Here is a 17,866-nt window from a genome sequence, read left to right as displayed (position 1 = left end):
TATTGAATTCATTGATCATGGTATCATGACCTAGTACTACAAATTTTAAAATTTCCAATCAATGTCCTTGATATTAAAGTACTGTAGACTGTTTAGGGAAAAGATTGTCTATTGTTTGAATGAAATCAAGAATGGTGTAGAAATAAGATCATTACTTATTCCTTATCTGAGTTTGACTTACGTAAGAGAACTTGCATTAGATTTTAAATAAGAATTGCTCAAAGGCAAGACAGTGGTTTTATTAAAATATATATTTGCAATATTATAAAAATCAAAATATTCTCCCCTCCTATGCCTACCTGATTTTGTTAATTGGGAACTATCCAAATCTTTAAAGAAAAGGAATATTTTTTCATAGGATATGAATATATGGAGATATACCTATCTCATAGAACTGGAAGGGACCCCGAAAGGTCATCTAGTCCAGCCCCCTGCCTTCACTAGCAGGACCAAGTACTGATTTTGCCCCAGATCCCTAAGTGGCCCCTTCAAGGATTTAACTTACAACCCTGGGTTTAGCAGGCCAATGCTCAAACCACTGAGCTATCCCTCCTCCCGCTTGAAGATCCTTGCAAAGACCAAACTCAGCCTTCAAATGTGATTTATAACCAGGGGCGGCTCCAGGTCCCAGCACGCGAAGCGTGCTTGGGGCGGCATGCTGCGAGGGGGCGCTCTGCCGGTCACTGGGAGGGCAGCAGGCAGGCTGCCTTCGGCGGCATGCCTGCGGAGGGTCCGCTGGTCCCGCGGCTCCACAGCGGAGCCTTCGCAGACACGCCTGCGGGAGGTCCACCGGAGCCGCAGGACCAGCGACCGGCAGAGCACCCCCCGCGGCATGTCGCCATGCTTGGGATGGCGAAATGTCTAGAGCTGCCCCTGTTTATAACTTCTCCTTAACACGGTTAATTCCATTCATTCCACCACCAAATTGTTTTCTGTATAGCATACAGTGACTCAGCCAACAATGTATCTTCCTACTCTCCTAAAGAGACTTTACAATCTACGTGCATAGCTCCATTCAAATCCTAGTGAACCCCCCCACCCTAGATACTTCTTTTTTAAAAGATTTCCAGAAGTATTGTCACAGCAGCTATCACTGATAATAGTATTTGTACAGACAAGAACCCTCCATAAAAAAATAAAAAAAAATACACTCTCACCATTCCTAGAAAGATCTATCTAGGAACTGACAGCAGAAGTGACTCTGCTGATCTCAATTGCCATGTTAGGATATAGGGAGAGAAGCAGTTTCCTAAATACCTGAATCCCAGAGCATTAGAGATTGTAATTAGTCCCTTGAAATACACCCAGAATCAAACAAGCAGTCAGTACACACCACAGAGTAAAGATGTTCCCATGTTCATAATGACCAGTCACAGAAGGTAAATGGCAGCAGCATGCAGGCAATATGGTCTAAAATAGTTTTATTTTTTTAAGCTACCCAATAAAGCTTAATGTTTGAGATATAATGTTGCTGTATTATAAAAATGATCTTTTATAGCAGTGTTGCAGCCTCTCAACATATTGGTCAGCATGGCTTTTGATACAATGGTTAACATGATTTCCAGGGACTGCCTTTGAGATCTTTACCTGCTACCTCAAATTTGTATTCAGATGGGAATAAAGACCCATTCGTAATGCTACAGGACTGTATAGAGCCAGAAAAATCAATACTTTGGCAGTTAATACCAACTGAATGTCTACTCCTCCAAACATGGATTTGCATGAGGGCCCTATATATGGTCTGCTGCTGGGTCTTGGGGGAATGCAGGGGTTTTATTTATTTATTTTGCTTTGATAGCCAGCAAGTTGCAACCTATCCGGGTATCCTTCATGCATCACTTCCAGGTCGTATACCAGCAGCTGAGCAGTGCTGCTGTAGAGAGTTCATTATCCTACACTGGCTTTATATTGCAGGGATTGGAAAGTTTCAGCGCTGTGGTTTTTTAACTTGAATTTTATTGACCTTTTTTAGCAAGTAGACCCAATAATGATATACAATATGAAAACATGATCCAGTAGCCAAGTAACATAATTTCAAATTCTGAATAATCACCACCAACTCAATTATACATAGCAGGTTCCCCGGAATACCGTTGTTAGGCCTGAATAAAGATATAGCAGACAAAACAGGTATGCCAACCTGACTGAAGTCAGGCTAACAGAGGTTTCTGGGTAATCCCAGAGTGGAAAATACTGAGAAGCAGCATTGTCTCACAAAGCCCTGAAAAGAGAGTGAGATAAGCCAGGGGTTGCATTCCTGGCATAGTACCAGCTGTGCTGTGTTAAGAATAGTGTCTGAAGAACTGATAAGGACCCTAACATCCCACAGTTCAGATTCTAACTCCCAGGTTGAGTGATAGGCTTGTTTAAAACTCCCCTGCATTCCTAACTTTTGGTGTTTGTTAAAATATTATTAATCTAATGCTATAGACATAGAGACTAGGCATGCGTGTATATTAAAAGTGTCTAGTTTCCAGTTGTTAGACAAAGGGGGTGGGTTGCTCAAGTGAATGATGTATGACGTAATAAAACTGTCTATATAGGCTAACACTAAGCTGTAAAGTGGGGCTGGTTCTCTCTGGAGACGAGCTGCTCTCTATTGATGCGTGCACTTGTCAATAAAGAGCTTCAGATCGGACCTTGCTGGTGTTGCCTGTTTCTCTGTGGTCAGACAACGAACTTCGCTGTCGGGGTTAGAGTCCCTGACACCGTGAACACATACAGGGAGATGAAGAATGATCTAGTAGTTAGGGCACTAGCCTTGGACTTACAAGATCTGGGTTCAATTACCTGTTCAGCCACAGCTCGTCTGTGTGACCTACGGCAAGTAATTTATTATCCCTGCTTCAGTACTTCCCTACTTAACAGGGATGTTGTGAGGGTAAATACATCAAAGATTGTGAGGCGCTCTGATACTATGGTAGTCTGATAATGGGCACTCTTCCTTTAAACAGAGATAAAGCTCAGAAGAGACTAAGTATCGCAGCAGGGCCACCCGGGCAGAGTGTGGGGGGGAAGGCAAGCGGCTCCAGGTTTTCAGCGGCACTTCTGGGCGGGCCCTTCACTCGCTCCGGGTCTTCGGCAGCGGGTCCTTCAGTGCAGCGGAAGACTAGAAGCGAGTGAAGGACCCGCCGCTGAACTGCTGCCGAAGCCTCGGAGCGCTGCCCAGTGAGTACAAGCGCCGCAAGGGGCACTTAGGCTGCTCTACCGCCACCGCTTAATTCTTCAGTGTCAATTCAGCTGCGGGTCCTTCCCTCCGAGAAGACCCAGCCCTGCCCCAGGCCCCCTGAATCCTCTGGGCGGCCCTGTATCGCAGTGTCATTAACCAGCATAGAGACTTAAATTATAGCAATAGAGGGATACCACCATACTCTACTGTTGAAAGGATCTGTTTTTTATTAAAAAACAAACAATCTACAGGTTTCAACCTCCATGCGCTCTTCAATGCAAATGAAATTTGAGAGCATTACCTTCAGGAAGAATTTAAGATCTACTGTCTTATACTCTTGTCTGAGTAAAAAGCTCTAGATATTCATGTGACTGCAGTAGAGATACTGTCATCTAGAATTTAATGAGTTGTTATGCTTAGCACCTGAAAACTTTAAAATGATTCCACCTCTAGAGGTGTATTCCTAGGTAGACACATATCTGTAGCATATAGAGTTAATGTGTATTGAAAGTTTTAAATTTGAAGATTTAACCTTCTGAACCCACTTAACTATCTGCCTTCATTAACAAGTCACTTGTAAGAGTTACACTATATCATATTTCAATTTCCAATTAGTTTTTTAAGAATACCATTCTAAGTGTAAGAAAAACTAAGGCAGACAAGCACTTAACTATTCTTTTGCTAGCTCTTTGTGCCCTCTGGCGGAGGCAGAGTATATTTTGACCACTCCATTTGTCCTGATTGTTTTAGTAGAAGACCTACATACACTAGAATTGGAATGCAAAGGTCCAACCCAATTTATATTTCATTTCTTAGCATGTCAAGACAATTCAAGTGTCAAGACAATTCATTATTCAACATGGTACTTTGTGTGTTTAGGGACGGGAGGGAAGAGAGATGAGCGGAGACAGGAAAAGAATAAAACAAGTAGCAATATTTTTCTTTTCTATTAATTGAGCTTGAAATTATGTAGCTCTTACCTTGTCTAAACAATCCACAATCCTTGCACAAAGAAGGGCTCCTGGCAGCTCAAAATAATTATCATAGCAATAATATTTAGCTGCAAAAGAAAGAAAAAGAAAATTTGTTTTAAACTATGGTGTATATCTTAACTGGGGAAAGAGTCTGTGTTTAAATGGTTAATTTTAAAGTTCCCATTGTGTTTTTACTGGGATTGGATATTGGCCATTGGCAAATCTACTATCATGTTACTTTTTTCATCAGACTCTCTTTCTTTTTCTGGACATCATTCTATTGGCGATAGAAAATTGCTACTCTATAGCAAATTACTGACATTTTAAAAATAAATATTAAGCCTCTGGATGAGATCCTCACCAGTTCAGGTAAAAAGGGCCAGAGTCGTGTAACGGGGCTCAAAAAATATTGATGAGTCCTGCTGGGGGAAGATTCCCACAGTGCAGAACTGAGGAAGACAGTCACAAGGCTGCCTTTTGTGAACATCCTCACAAGCCCTGATGTAGGGGCAAGACTGCAGGTACAGTGCTTTGGAGAGTCCAGGCAGCACTGTGATCCATAGGGCAGCCTGCTGTAACTCAGACGGGCATCTTGGACTAAAGTATACTGGGGGCCTCTCCAGCCCTCAGAGCAGCCCAGAATATGCAAGGTGTAAAAGTAGCTTGAAGACATCAAAATCCCATTTTGGGGGCTGAGTTCATGCTGTGCCTTGTAGAGGAGCAGGTCTCTACTCCTGCAGACATATAAAGACATAACTACCCAACGTGGGTAGTTATCCATATACTTAAATGGAAGTGCCCAAGAGTATCACTATGGATAAGATAATGACCTTCATCCTGCAAACTCTTATATTTTATTGACTTAAGCATTTTAAAATCCTTATATATTTTGTGTGAAATGAGTGCTCCCAAAGGAGGCCAAGTATATTTTATTTTTTAGTTAATAAAAAAAATGTATCAGAGCATCAAACCTCTGTGTACATTATAGATGACTGTAAAGACCGAAGTTCCTTATTTATCCACAAAATAGGTAAAGGGTATGAATGCAAGTTTCCCTCCTGAAATGAAAAAAAAGCACCTCCCCATGGAGAAGAGAGTATTTCAGTCTTCCAGGCCCACTCAGTCCTTTACATTTATACTTAGAGGCTGTCAATGACAGAGAGTCCAGAGTAGTGAGTCAGCAATGAGCAAAATTTGTAATGATCTGCAGACTGTTTGCCCTAAATAATGCAAGATGGTGGCGTGACAAAGGTCTCTTGTAAGGTATCATAACAAAGGTTATAACTTACTGAATATATTTGTCCTATTTGTATACATGTATCATTCTTGTATCTGAAGCTAGAAATATGAAATATAACTCTGGGGTCCTATTGTAATTATGGTGGTTTATAATCTTGATGGCTCTCATTGACTAGACAATTGGTTGTAAATGGTTTATTTGCCTGCAAGCCTTCCTGTGTAGTTGTGGGCCAACCCTGGAAGAATGGTGACTAGGGGTCTTACAGTGACATGTGACCATGTCACATGATACTGGAATCCATCTTAAATCTAATACTTTTCGATTTAGAAGGAGGGGTGCAGACGCAGAGGAACAAAAGATTCCCGCCTTGTGCCAAAGCTATAAAAGTGGGTTGAGCAGGACAAAGTGGTCTGCCAGTCATGAGAAAACCCCTGCTTACCACCTGAGATGTCTGCTGGAACTAACAAGGACTGTACCAGGTGAAAGGATTGGGCCCAGACTAGGAAGGAGTCTAGTCTGTGAAAGAAGCTTATTGGAGCATCTCTGAGGGTGAGATATTACCGGTAATCAGTTTCTTATAGACTCATAGACTTTAAGGTCAGAAGGGACCATTATGATCATCTAGTATGACCTCCTGCACAATGCAGGCCACAGAATCCCACCCATCCACTTCTATAACAAACCCCTAGCCTATGTCTGAGTTATCGAAGTCCCCAAATTGTGGTTTGAAGACCTCAAGCTGCAGAGAATCCTCCAGAAAGTGACCCGTGCCCCATGCTGCAGAGGAAGGCGAAAAACCTCCAGGGCCTCTGCCAATCTGCCATGGAGGAAAATTCCTTCCCGACCCCAAATATGGCGATCACTTAAACCCTGAGCATGTGGGCAAGATTCACCAGCCAGCACCCAGGAAAGAATTCTCTGTAGTAACTCAGATCCCAACCCATCTAACATCCCATCACAGACCACTGGGCATACTTACCTGCTGATAATCAAAGATCAATTGCCAAATGAATTGCCAAAATTAGGCTATCCCATCATACCATCCCCTCCATAAACTTATCAAGCTTAGTCTTAAAGCCAGATATGTCTTTTGCCCCCACTACTCCCCTTGGAAGGCTGTTCCCGAACTTCACTCCTCTAATGGTTAGAAACCTTCGTCTAATTTCAAGTCTAAACTTCCTAGTGTCCAGTTTATATCCATTTGTTCTTGTATCCACATTGTTACTAAGCTTAAATAATCCCTCTCCCTCCCTAATATTAATCCCTCTGATATATGTATAAAGAGCAATCATATCCCCCCTCAACCTTCTTTTGGTTAAGCTAAACAAGCCAAGCTCTTTCAGTCTCCTTTCATAAGACAGGTTTTCCATTCCTCGGATCATCCTAGTAGCCCGTCTCTGAACCTGTTCCAGTTGGAATTCATCCTTCTTAAACATGGGAGACCAGAACTGCACACACTATTCCAGATGAGGTCTCACCAGTGCCTTGTATAACGGTACTAACACCTCCTTATCTTTGCTGGAAATACCTCGCCTGATGCATCCTAAAACCGCATTAGCTTTTTTTACGGCCATATCACATTGGCAGCTCATAGACATCCTATGATCAACCAATACTCCGAGGTCCTTCTCCTCCTCTGTTACTTCCAACTGATGCGTCCCCAATTTATAACTAAAATTCTTGTTATTAATCCCTAAATGCATGACCTTGCACTTTTCACTATTAAATTTCATTCTATTACTATTACTCCAGTTTACAAGGACATCCAGATCTTCCTGTATGATATCCCGGTCCTTCTCTGTGTTAGCAATACCTCCCAGCTTTGTGTCATCCGCAAACTTTATTAGCACATTCCCACTTTTTGTGCCAAAGTCAGTAATAAAAAGGTTAAATAAAATTGGTCCCAAAACTGATCCCTGAGGAACTCCACTAGTAACCTCCTTCCAGCCTGACAGTTCACCTTTCAGTATGACCCGTTGTAGTCTCCCCTTTAACCAGTTCCTTATCCACCTTTCAATTTTCATATTTATCCCCATCTTTTCCAATTTAACTAATAATTCCCCATGTGGAACCGTGTCAAATGCCTTACTGAAATCGAGGTAAATTAGATCCACTGCATTTCCTTTGTCTAAAAAATCTGTTACTTTCTCAAAGAAGGAGATCAGGTTGGTTTGGCACGATCTACCTTTTGTGAAACCATGTTGTATTTTGTCCCAATTACCATTGACCTCAATGTCCTTAACTACCCTCTCCTTCAAAAATTTTTCCAAGACCTTACATACTACAGATGTCAAACTAACAGGCCTATAGTTACTCAGATCACTTTTTTTTCCTTTCTTAAAAATAGGAACTATGTTAGCAATTCTCCAGTCGTACAGTACAAAGTATTAGGCTCAGACATTATATTAAAGTATTAGGCTCAGACATGCATGTTTTTTGCTTTATTTTGCTTGGTGACTTACTTTGTTCTGTCTGTTAGTACTTGAAACCACTTAAATCCTACTTTTTATACTTAATAAAATCACTTTTGTTATTAATAAACCCAGAGTAAGTGAGTAATACCTGGAGGAGCAAACAGCTGTGCATCTCTCTCTATCAGTGTTATAGAAGACAGACAGTTTATGAATTTACTCTATATAAAGCTCATACAGGGTAAAATGGATTTATTTGGATCTCATTGGGAACTGGGGGTCTGGGTGCTGGAGATAGATAGGTAACCTGCTGAGCTGTTTTCAGTTAAGTCTGCAGCTTTGGGGGCGTGGACCAGACCCTGGATCTGTGTTGCAGCAGGCTACTGTGTCTGGCTCAACAAGAAGGGTTATGGAGTCCCAAGCTGACAGGGAAAATGGGCTGAGAGGTAATTTTAGCACATCAGGTCACAGCCACAAGGGGGTCTCTGTGACCAAACCCATCACAGGTGGTCTCAGTGTATTTAACCAAGGAATACCTACCCACCTCAAAGAAAAGCTTTACAACTAAAACTAGACCACCAACTTGTTTCACATGGGGCAAACAGCAGTCAATCTTAACAACTGCTGTTCATTGCTGACGTGGACTCAGTATGAACCTGAGAATTAAAGGTGAAAAACTACACATCTCTTTAGCAATTCCCAAGACACCCAGTCCTCTACATTTTCCTAATTTAACAATATTTTAAGTGTTTAAAGGAAAAACTACATAACAGCAAGTATTGCAGTAACCAAAACAGTTTCCAAGTTCATGAAGTCTCAGATAAAGAAATTATTTATATTTACCTGAGCGGGAAACCATTCCACTGAATGTTTTAAAGTGTTTCCATTCCCTCCTGCTATAAATTTCCAAGATCTCCTCAAGAGTCATACTCTTCGTACCATGGCTTGCCCTAATTGATGCATTGCGTGACAAAGGTTAAAAATATTTAAAATCATTCAAATTTCCTACAGTGCACATAAGTGTGTAATAAATAATCAAATACTGAGCTAGGCCATGTGATTGATCCCTCTCCCAGTTCCTCTCCACTCAGTAATTTGTTCTTGGGGGGAAAGGGAGAGGTCTTTCTCAAATGCCAGGCTTGATTCTCTCATGACCCAGAAGATACAGAATTTCTCTGATAAATCAATAGTGCCTTGCTGAAAATAAGATCACCAAATCTACTCTTTCATCTAAGGACATTTTCTTTAATGATACAAATGATTTTCTTCTGGTCTGACTAAAAGGAATAAGATCTGGGAAAAATTATATTTTTCTGCCATTAACGTCAATACCTTTTGCAACTAGTAATATGCCCCTCCAAACTGAGATCATAACCACTAGCCTTTTCCTTGTAAGGGTTCTTAACTGCACTGAGCACTCCTGTAAGCCCTTGGTGAAAAGGACCATATTTTATATTAATTTCAAACATATATGGATATCTTCTATAATAGATCCAGTCACATTATTTTCAGGAGTGCCAAGAATCCATGTTTTGTGCCCAATTCTGAGGGAAAATATGTAATTTCTTCCTTCTGCAGCATGTCAGCATTTTTTTCTGGATCATACTGTGTGATTAGCCATTTCAGACTCCAATCCAGTGATGAGCTAAGTGCAGGAAGGTCCCTATGTCCATGTAGAATTCATTACAGAAGTACTGCTTCTTTTACAGTCAGTTTCTGATCCTCATCAGTTGTATGTAAAAGGTTTGTCCTGATTAGTTAGCTTATGAAAAATCTCAATTCTTCCCCATAGAGAAGCTAAGGTGCATTCAGAAAAATCACTTCTCTTTGTTGTGATCTCAAACACTCCAATGTCTTTCCTAGCATCTCTTCCCATAGTGCCAGAAGAGTTACGCTCCCATATAACTAGGGCCCTAACAAATTCACGGCCCATTTTGGTCAATTTCATGGTCATAGGATTTTAAAAATCATACATTCCATGATTTCATATATTTAAATCTGAAATTTCAAGGTGTTGTAACTGTAGCAGTCCTGACCCAAAAGGGGAAGGGAGGGGGATCACAAGGTCATTGTAGGAGGTTCGTGGTATTGCCACCCTTACTTCTGCGCTGCGGTTGCACTGCCCTCAGAACTGGATGGCCAGAGAGCAGCAACTGGTAGCCAGGTGTCCAGCTCTGAAGACAGCACCGCCTTCAGCAGAAGCAAGAATGGCATGGGATGGTATTGCCACCCTTACTTCTGTGCTGCTGCTGGTGGTGCTGCCTTCAGAGCTGGGCGCCCGGCCAGCAGCCGCCACTCTCCAGCCACCCCGCTCTGAAGGTAGTGCAGAAGTAAGGGTAGCAGTTCCACGACCCCCTACAATAACTTGTAAACTCCTCCTTTACCCCCTGCAGTTTTGGGTTGGGACCACCAGTTTGAGAAATGCTGGTCTTCCCTGTGAAATCTGTATGGTATAGGGTAAAAGTACACAAAAGACCAGATTTCATGGGGGAGACCAGTTCTCATGGTCCGTGATGCATTTTTCACAGCCTTTTACAAATTTTCTTTGTCTTGACTTCTACATATTGTGATAAAATCACTGCTTAAATTCTTCCCTTCACTTGTTTAGCGTACAACACACACCTCAGGCCCTGAACTATTTAGGCACAGTGGAGCAAGGAATATATCAATCATGAATGGAATGGAGAAAGAGAATAGGGAAGTGTTATTTATCCTTTCACATAATTCAAGAACTAGGGGGTCACCCAATGAAATTCATAGGTAGCAGGTTTAAAACAAACAAAAGGAAATACTTCACACAACACACAATCAACCTGTGGAATTCATTGCCAGGGGATGTTGTAAAGGTCAAAAATATCACTGGGTTCAAAAAAGAATTAGATAAGTTCATGAAAGATAATTCCATCAATGGTATTAGCCAAGATGATCGGGGACACAACATAGCAGGAAAATCTTGAAGGAGTGCAGTAGCAAAAGCATTAAGCAGTTAAGAAAGAGAGAGATGTTTCAAACTAGCAAATAAAAGCAATTTTTATTGTGCCATTATTTATAAAATGGATGGGTCACCAAAAAGTTACATATGTACATTTGCGCACAAAGTTACATATGTTGCACTTAGCTTCTAATGTAAAAAATAAATACATATGGTGATTAGTGTTCTAAATATTTAATAGTTGTCCCAATTATCAGATGCTGGCATTTAAAAAAAAAAGTATGCAATCTTTTTTATCTGTCTAGCCATAAAAATTAATCAGTATTACCTCAGAATTGTTCCATCTCCAGCCAGCTTTAAAAAGTTTCCATCTTCCAGATCCAATGCCAATCCTTTACAGCTAAAATTCATTTTATTTAAAAGAAGAAACAAGAAAAGTAGTAATTAGATAAGAAATTATACCTGAGAGATAATGAAGCATATATCAGACTGTCCAAATAATATGCAGTTATAACAAGTATGCAACTTTGCCACACAAAAGAGAGGCCTTGATCCTCCGAACACTTCCACATGTGAGTAACTTTATATATGCAAGTAAACATATGAGGTGAAATCCTAGCCACACTGAAGTCAGTAGCAAAACTCCCACTGACTTCATAGAATCATAGAATCTCAGGGTTGGAAGGGACCTCAGGAGGTCATCTAGTCCAACCCCCTGCTCAAAGCAGGACCAAACCCAACTAAGTCATCCCAGCCAGGGCTTTGTCAAGCCTGACCTTAAAAACCTCTAAGGAAGGAGATTCCACCACCTCCCTAGGTAACCCATTCCAGTTCTTCACCACCCTACTAGTGAAAAAGTTTTTCCTAATATCCAACCTAAACCTCCCCCTCTGCAACTTGAGACCATTACTCCTTGTTCTGTCATCTTCTACCACTGAGAACAGTCTAGATCCATCCTCTTTGGAACCCCCTTTCAGGTAGTTGAAAGCAGCTATCAAATCCCCCCTCATTCTTCTCTTCTGCAGACTAAACAATCCCAGTTCCCTCAGCCTCTCCTCATAAGTCATGTGCTCCAGCCCCCTAATCATTTTTGTTGCCCTCCGCTGGACTCTCTCCAATTTATCCACATCCTTCTTGTAGTGTGGGGCCCAAAACTGGACACAGTACTCCAAATGAGGCCTCACCAGTGCTGAGTAGAGGGGAATGATCACATCCCTTGATCTGCTGGAAATGCCCCTACTTATACAACCCAAAATGCCATTAGCCTTCTTGGCAACAAGGGCACACTGTTGACTCATATTCAGCTTTTCGTCCACCGTAACCCCTAGGTCCTTTTCTGCAGAACTGCTGCCCAGCCATTCGGTCCCTAGTCTGTAGCAGTACATGGGATTCTTCCGTCCTAAGTGCAGGACTCTGCACTTGTCCTTGTTGAACCTCATCAGATTTCTTTTGGCCCAATCCTCTAATTTGTCTAGGTCCCTCTGTATCCTAGCCCTACCCTCCAGCGTATCAACCACTCCTCCCAGTTTAGTGTCATCTGCAAACTTGCTAAGGGTGCAGTCCACACCATCCTCCAGATCGTTAATGAAGATATTGAATAAAACCGGCCCCAGCACCGACCCTTGGGGCACTCCACTTGATACCGGCTGCCAACTAGACATGGAACCATTGATCACTACCCGTTGAGCCCGACCATCTAGCCAGTTTTCTATCCACCTTACCGTCCATTCATCCAGCCCATACTTCTTTAACTTGCTGGCAAGAATACTGTGGGAGACTTCACTGGGGCCACACATGAACAAACTTATTATAAGTGTTTGGAGGATGAGAGCCTAAATTTCTACAGCCAAAGTATGTGTATTTTAGCCAGTTTTTAATATTAAGGAAATACAACATCTAACTGGTTAATATTAGGTAGTAACTCTAGCTCACTGCTAGCTAGACTGGACAGATGAAGTCCTATCAACCCAAACATTAACTGTTGTTTTACTGTAGTTCAACATAAAGGTGAAGCTACAGTCCAACCTCATTTACCTGAAACATTTCAGACATTTGAACAGAAGTTCACATAATTAGGACAGGAAACTGAGTAATGATTTACATTGTTCGGAGAAGCAAGGAATGAAAAACACCACTGATGATTCTAGCGAGAAGGGACAGATAACTGCAGTCACAAAGAATGAACTCTGGAATTTTTAGAGCTCAGCAGATAGAAACCAAACATAATCACATTTTCAACTTTATTATCAGATACCCAGAGTCATGATGGAATGGTCCAGGTGAGGGCAGAAATGAGTTCAGAGTCTTGAATATATAATGTATGTTAGAACTATGCACAGGTAACACACACACACACACACACACACACACAAAACCCAGTCCTGATGGCTATGCATGAGGTCGACCCCTGTGTCTACAAAAAGCCCCATTGACTTCAATGGGACTCCACAGAGGTTCAGGGGTTAGCCAGCATAGATCAGATTACATAACAGAGGTCTAGGCATATGTTCCTACCAGATATCTTTATGCCTCAGATGACTTGTAAGGGATGAGAAGTACCAGTCTGGTATAAATATAATTTCAACATATATGCTTCAAGCAGTGTATTGCGGTCCCAACAAACCCAGCCCTCTCTTATCCCTGATATTGGTATATTAATATTGTGATGTTTCAGTATCTGAAAATAACTTGGGACTTGTTTTTATCATCTAAAAAGTTGCCAAACTGTCAAATTGGGTTCTCTCTTCAATTTCTGGGAAGAAAAGCTTATTCCAAATATAGATGTCTCACTCCAAATGCTAACATTGTAGATGCATAAACCAATCAAACAGAATTTTAGCTGAAATAGGATCACATTTTTAAAAATCACATTGAAAACACTATTGAGGCTTTTAGGCCTCAAATGAAAACTACTATATTAGCTATTGTTTTGATTCAACATGTGCATCTGTATTACACTGCATCTATCCCTGGAACTGGAATGGGTTTTAAATGGCAAATCTAGTGCCCAAAGACCAAGGTTTTTATAGAAGTAAATATCTTGCCTGTTCACTAATGAAAAATATTAGAGTGGAAGGAATTTATGACATGCACATGTGATGACATTGACAGAATAACTCATGCAAAGGGTTCCAGGACCCCAATTTGCTTGCTGCAAGAATCTGAGAAAGTCACTTAACCTCTATGCAATTCAGTCCCCCCGACCATAAAATGAGGATAATGATATTTATCAAACTTCATAAAATACTTTGGGATCTGTGAATGCAAATCTATATGTAAGGGTTAGGTATTTATTAGTTCTGGTTGAAGAATCTCAACATTTCAAGGGGAGAGAATTCTAATTAAAAAAAATTTAAATTTTGACAATTTTTTTTGAAAGCCTGAAATTAAGCAAATTTCAACCAGCTCTACTATTTATTATTTTTGAAGCCTGTTGTTTCAACATAATTTGACTTTTTAAAACCATGATTTAGGAATTTAAGATCGGTTCTTTTGGTGGGACTCACAATCATGTCTCTTCAATATGATAAGTTATTTTCTCAGCCCCATAAAAACTGTGGCATCAAGGAAGAAAGACATTTTTAAAAAATACTTACCAAAAGTCCCAGCTTTCTGGAGTTACAGTCAGCAATTCTTTATCATAACCTTTCTCGGTTACCAGGTAGCGGGCAAAACTATCATATATAAGCTACAAATGAGAAAAATAGTGAGAGGAAAAAAAAAACAACTTTGTATCAGTAAGAGAAACTGTCCTTACCCACAATCTCAATAAGTAAAATAGGCAGTTAATATAAGAAGAGCACAACTTATCCCTGTGTGTATAAATTGAATGTTAATTATAATTAAGTTCTAAATAATTATGATTGAGTCACAGCAACAGTTAAAATACTGTTATTATTTCTGCAGTACGGTGAAATTTCAAGATTTAAGTAAATAAGCTTTATATCATGCGTTATTAAGTACAACAGATTCGATTCTAACAATAGATCTTCTACAGCAGCATTTACATTTTTTGTCTGGCAAAAGTATATTAAAGCCAAAACATTGTAGAGTTGAATCTCTGTAGAGAACACAGTTAGTGAAACCTGTATGCTACATCTGTGTTACATGTATAGCAGTACATGAAAAAAAAAAACTTTCAACAAGTCATTCCCTAGAGTAGGGGTGGGCAAACTACAGCCTGGGGGCTGCATCTGGCCCGCCAGATGTTTTAATCTGCCCTCGAGCTCCCACCAGGGAGCAGGTCCGGGGTTTGCCCCACTCCACGCAGCTCCCAGAAGCAGCAGCATGTCCCCACTCTGGGAGAGATAGTGTGGGGTCCGAGAACCTGAGCCTTCAGCTCCATGCACTGCTCCCTGCCAGGAGCCCGGCTGCCCCCCTGGTTCTCAGCCCTTGCTGGAGCATGGCAGACGGCTGAGTGAGAAGCCCAGCTGTAGCAGTCTGGCTTGGAGTGGGGAGCCAGGACCACGGTGGCAGCCTGGCTCTGAGCTAGAAGCCTGGCTGGGAGCAGGGAGCTGAGAGCATAGGCGGCAGTCAAACTCTAGCTGAAACCCCCACCCGCCCTGAGGTGACAGCCTGATCTGTGAGCAGCTTTCTTGTCAATTTCCTGGCTATAGCATGGAGCCAGGAAATTGACAAGAATGATAGCCAATAGCTGATGTAAGTAACCTGCAGTGTCTACTTCGACACTGTATCGTGCTAACTACATCCACACAAGCCCTATGCCTCTCCTGGAGGTGGAATTATAATGTCGGTGTAGTAGGGCATTTACATCAACGGGAGCAAGGCAGTGGTGTGTACACTGACATAATTAGGTTGTCATAAGCTGTCTTACGTTGGCCTAACTCTGTAGTGTAGACCAGGCCTAAGTTTTACAATGAGTTTTTCCAGCACATATAATTCACCCTCGAAAAATGTTTGTGAATTGAGGCAATGTGAAACAGAGATGAAAATAAATAATTCCTCCCACCTACCTCTCCCAGTAAGCAAGAACAATGGATTCTGAAGCTAAAATCAGAAAGATGCAGCATGCTCATATGCTAAACATTTTATTTTAAGCCCCTAAGAATTCACCAGTGTATAAGCAGATAAGTCATCAAAAAATATTAAAGGCCTGAATTTCAAAGATGCTAAGCTTTTAAACTCTCACTTCCTTCAATGGGAACTGCCGCTGTATTCAACACCTATAAAAAAATCAGGTCCTAAGAGTGTTATAGGGTGACCAGATGTCCCGATTTTATAGGGACAGTCCCGATTTTGGAGGCTTTTTCTTATATAGGCTCCTATTACCCCCCCACCCCTATCCCGATTTTTCAAACTTTCCCTCTGGTCACCCTAGAGTGTTATAGCAATAAGGGCTAAAAACATCCAACATTTGTCTGAGGGCTTGTTTACACTTGAAATGCTGCAGCTGTAGCACTTTAATGTAGACACTACTTACACTGACAGGAGGGGTTCTCCTGCTCCTGTTGCTGTAGTTAATCCACCTTCACCAGAGGCGGTAAGAATTCTTCTGTCACCCTAGCACTGTCTACACTAGGGGTTAGGTTGAAATAACTATGTCACTTGGGGTGTGAATTTTTCACACCTCTGAGTAACATCACCAGGTCAACTTAATTTTTGATTGTAGATCAGGTTTCCATTTGCTTTGCTTGGGCAAAAATTTCCATTGAATTAGAACAGGACAGGGCCCAAAGTTGGTAGTTTTGTTTTAAGCTTCCAAGATGGTATAAATAATAGCATACATACAGCAAATTTAATCTAAACAAGATCCCAAAGTACCTCCCACCTATGGATGGGTCACTATGATGCTTTCAAAACCTATCAGAGATAAAATGGCCCCTGCTTCCTTCAAGTACTGGTAAATCATGGTCTAATTTTGCCTAGCTGGTCATAATTTAAAATGCAAGGCTATTTAACAGCGGATGTCTGCAGCCTCCTGAACCCCCGGCACAAAAGTAGCTCTGGATTGCAGCCACCTCTGGGCTGAGATTGGCAGCTCAACGTTCAGCACAAGAATGAATGGGCGGGGCCTCGCTTCGCTCCGGCGTTGTTCAGAGGCAGGAGGAGGAGGAGGAGGAGACATCCGCGCCTCTGTAGCGAGCGCGGCGCTGGGCTCCCTGGGGAAGCCAAACCCACCAGCTCCCGCTTGCACGCGGCCGCGCACCGAACCAGCTACGGGAGTCAGAGCCCCGCCACGAACCCGGAGCGCTCCCGGGAGCCGGGCCACGGCTCCCCTAGCGCTGCGGTGGCCGGGAAGAGTCCCCGGGGGTTCCCCGGGCAGCCCAGCTCCGGCGGCTGGGCCCGGCCCCCGCCACTCACCCGGGCGGTCTCGGGGAGGTGGTAGCGACACAGCGTGTGGTCCAGGTCGAAGCCGAGCGCGTCACACTCGGCCAGAGAGAAGAGCCGGGTCATTGCTGCCCGGGCGGCGGCTCCGGGGGCAGGCGAGGGGAAGGAAAGCGGCGCTGCTGCGGCGGCGGCGGCTTCCTGCGGCAGCTGCTCTCACTCGCTGCTGCCACCAGGCCGCCCCAGAGCCGGCGGCGCCTTTCCCCGCCCTCTCGGCTGCTCTGTGGCGCTCACCTGCTCCTGGCCAGGCAGGTGTTGCCCGAGCCGCCTGGCCACTGCCGCTCAGACGCAGCTTGGGAGGGGCGATGGCTGGTGGGGCAGTAGAAAGACCCTGTCCACCCCCGCCTAAGGCTCTGGGAGTGGGGGCTGGGGTGCAGGCTCTGAGCTGGGGCAGGGGGTTGGGGTGCAGGTGTACAGGCTTTGGGAGGGAGTTTGGGGCAGAAGGGGTGAGAGGTCAGGCTTTGGGAGTGTGCTGGGTGCAGGCTTTTGGCTGGGGTGGGGGAGTAGAGGAGAGGGTGACGGGTGCAAGCTCTGGGTAGGAGTGTGGGGGATGCAGGAGGTAATTTAGGGGGCGGAGGGGGTGTGTTGGGGGGGTGTAGGTGCAGGCACTGGAAGTGGATGGGGGGTTCGGTGCTTATCTTGGGCATCCCCTCCAGCAGCGGCTCCTAGGTGGGGCAGGACGGGCGGTCTCCATGAGCTGCTGTCCCCAGGCACCGCCCTGCAGCTTTCCATTGGCCGCAGGGGCATTCAAGGCGGGGGTAGCATGCAGCGGCACAGGTTGTCATCCCCCACCCC

At 43.1% G+C, this 17,866-nt stretch overlaps 1 protein-coding gene across 1 annotated transcript in view; it reads right to left on the bottom strand.

Moving 5' to 3' along the window:
• The window catches only part of LOC123366466 (dermatan-sulfate epimerase), a 275,329-nt gene extending 258,132 nt beyond the window's left edge, over positions 1 to 17,197 (bottom strand). The window contains exons 1-5 of the mRNA XM_045009972.1: positions 17,048 to 17,197; positions 14,323 to 14,414; positions 11,055 to 11,126; positions 8,638 to 8,744; positions 4,150 to 4,229 (exon numbers count right to left, since the gene is read on the bottom strand). Coding sequence (XP_044865907.1) covers positions 4,150 to 4,229; positions 8,638 to 8,744; positions 11,055 to 11,126; positions 14,323 to 14,414; positions 17,048 to 17,140 — 444 coding nt within the window. The 5' untranslated portion in view covers positions 17,141 to 17,197. The remainder of the gene's footprint in view (positions 1 to 4,149; positions 4,230 to 8,637; positions 8,745 to 11,054; positions 11,127 to 14,322; positions 14,415 to 17,047) is intronic.
• Positions 17,198 to 17,866: the final 669 nt, after the last annotated feature.

This window comes from Mauremys mutica, chromosome 3 (assembly GCF_020497125.1).
Source record: "Mauremys mutica isolate MM-2020 ecotype Southern chromosome 3, ASM2049712v1, whole genome shotgun sequence".
Taxonomy (NCBI): Eukaryota; Metazoa; Chordata; order Testudines; family Geoemydidae; genus Mauremys; species Mauremys mutica.
Note: the sequence above shows the minus strand (reverse complement) of the source record. Positions and strands in the feature narration are given on the sequence as shown.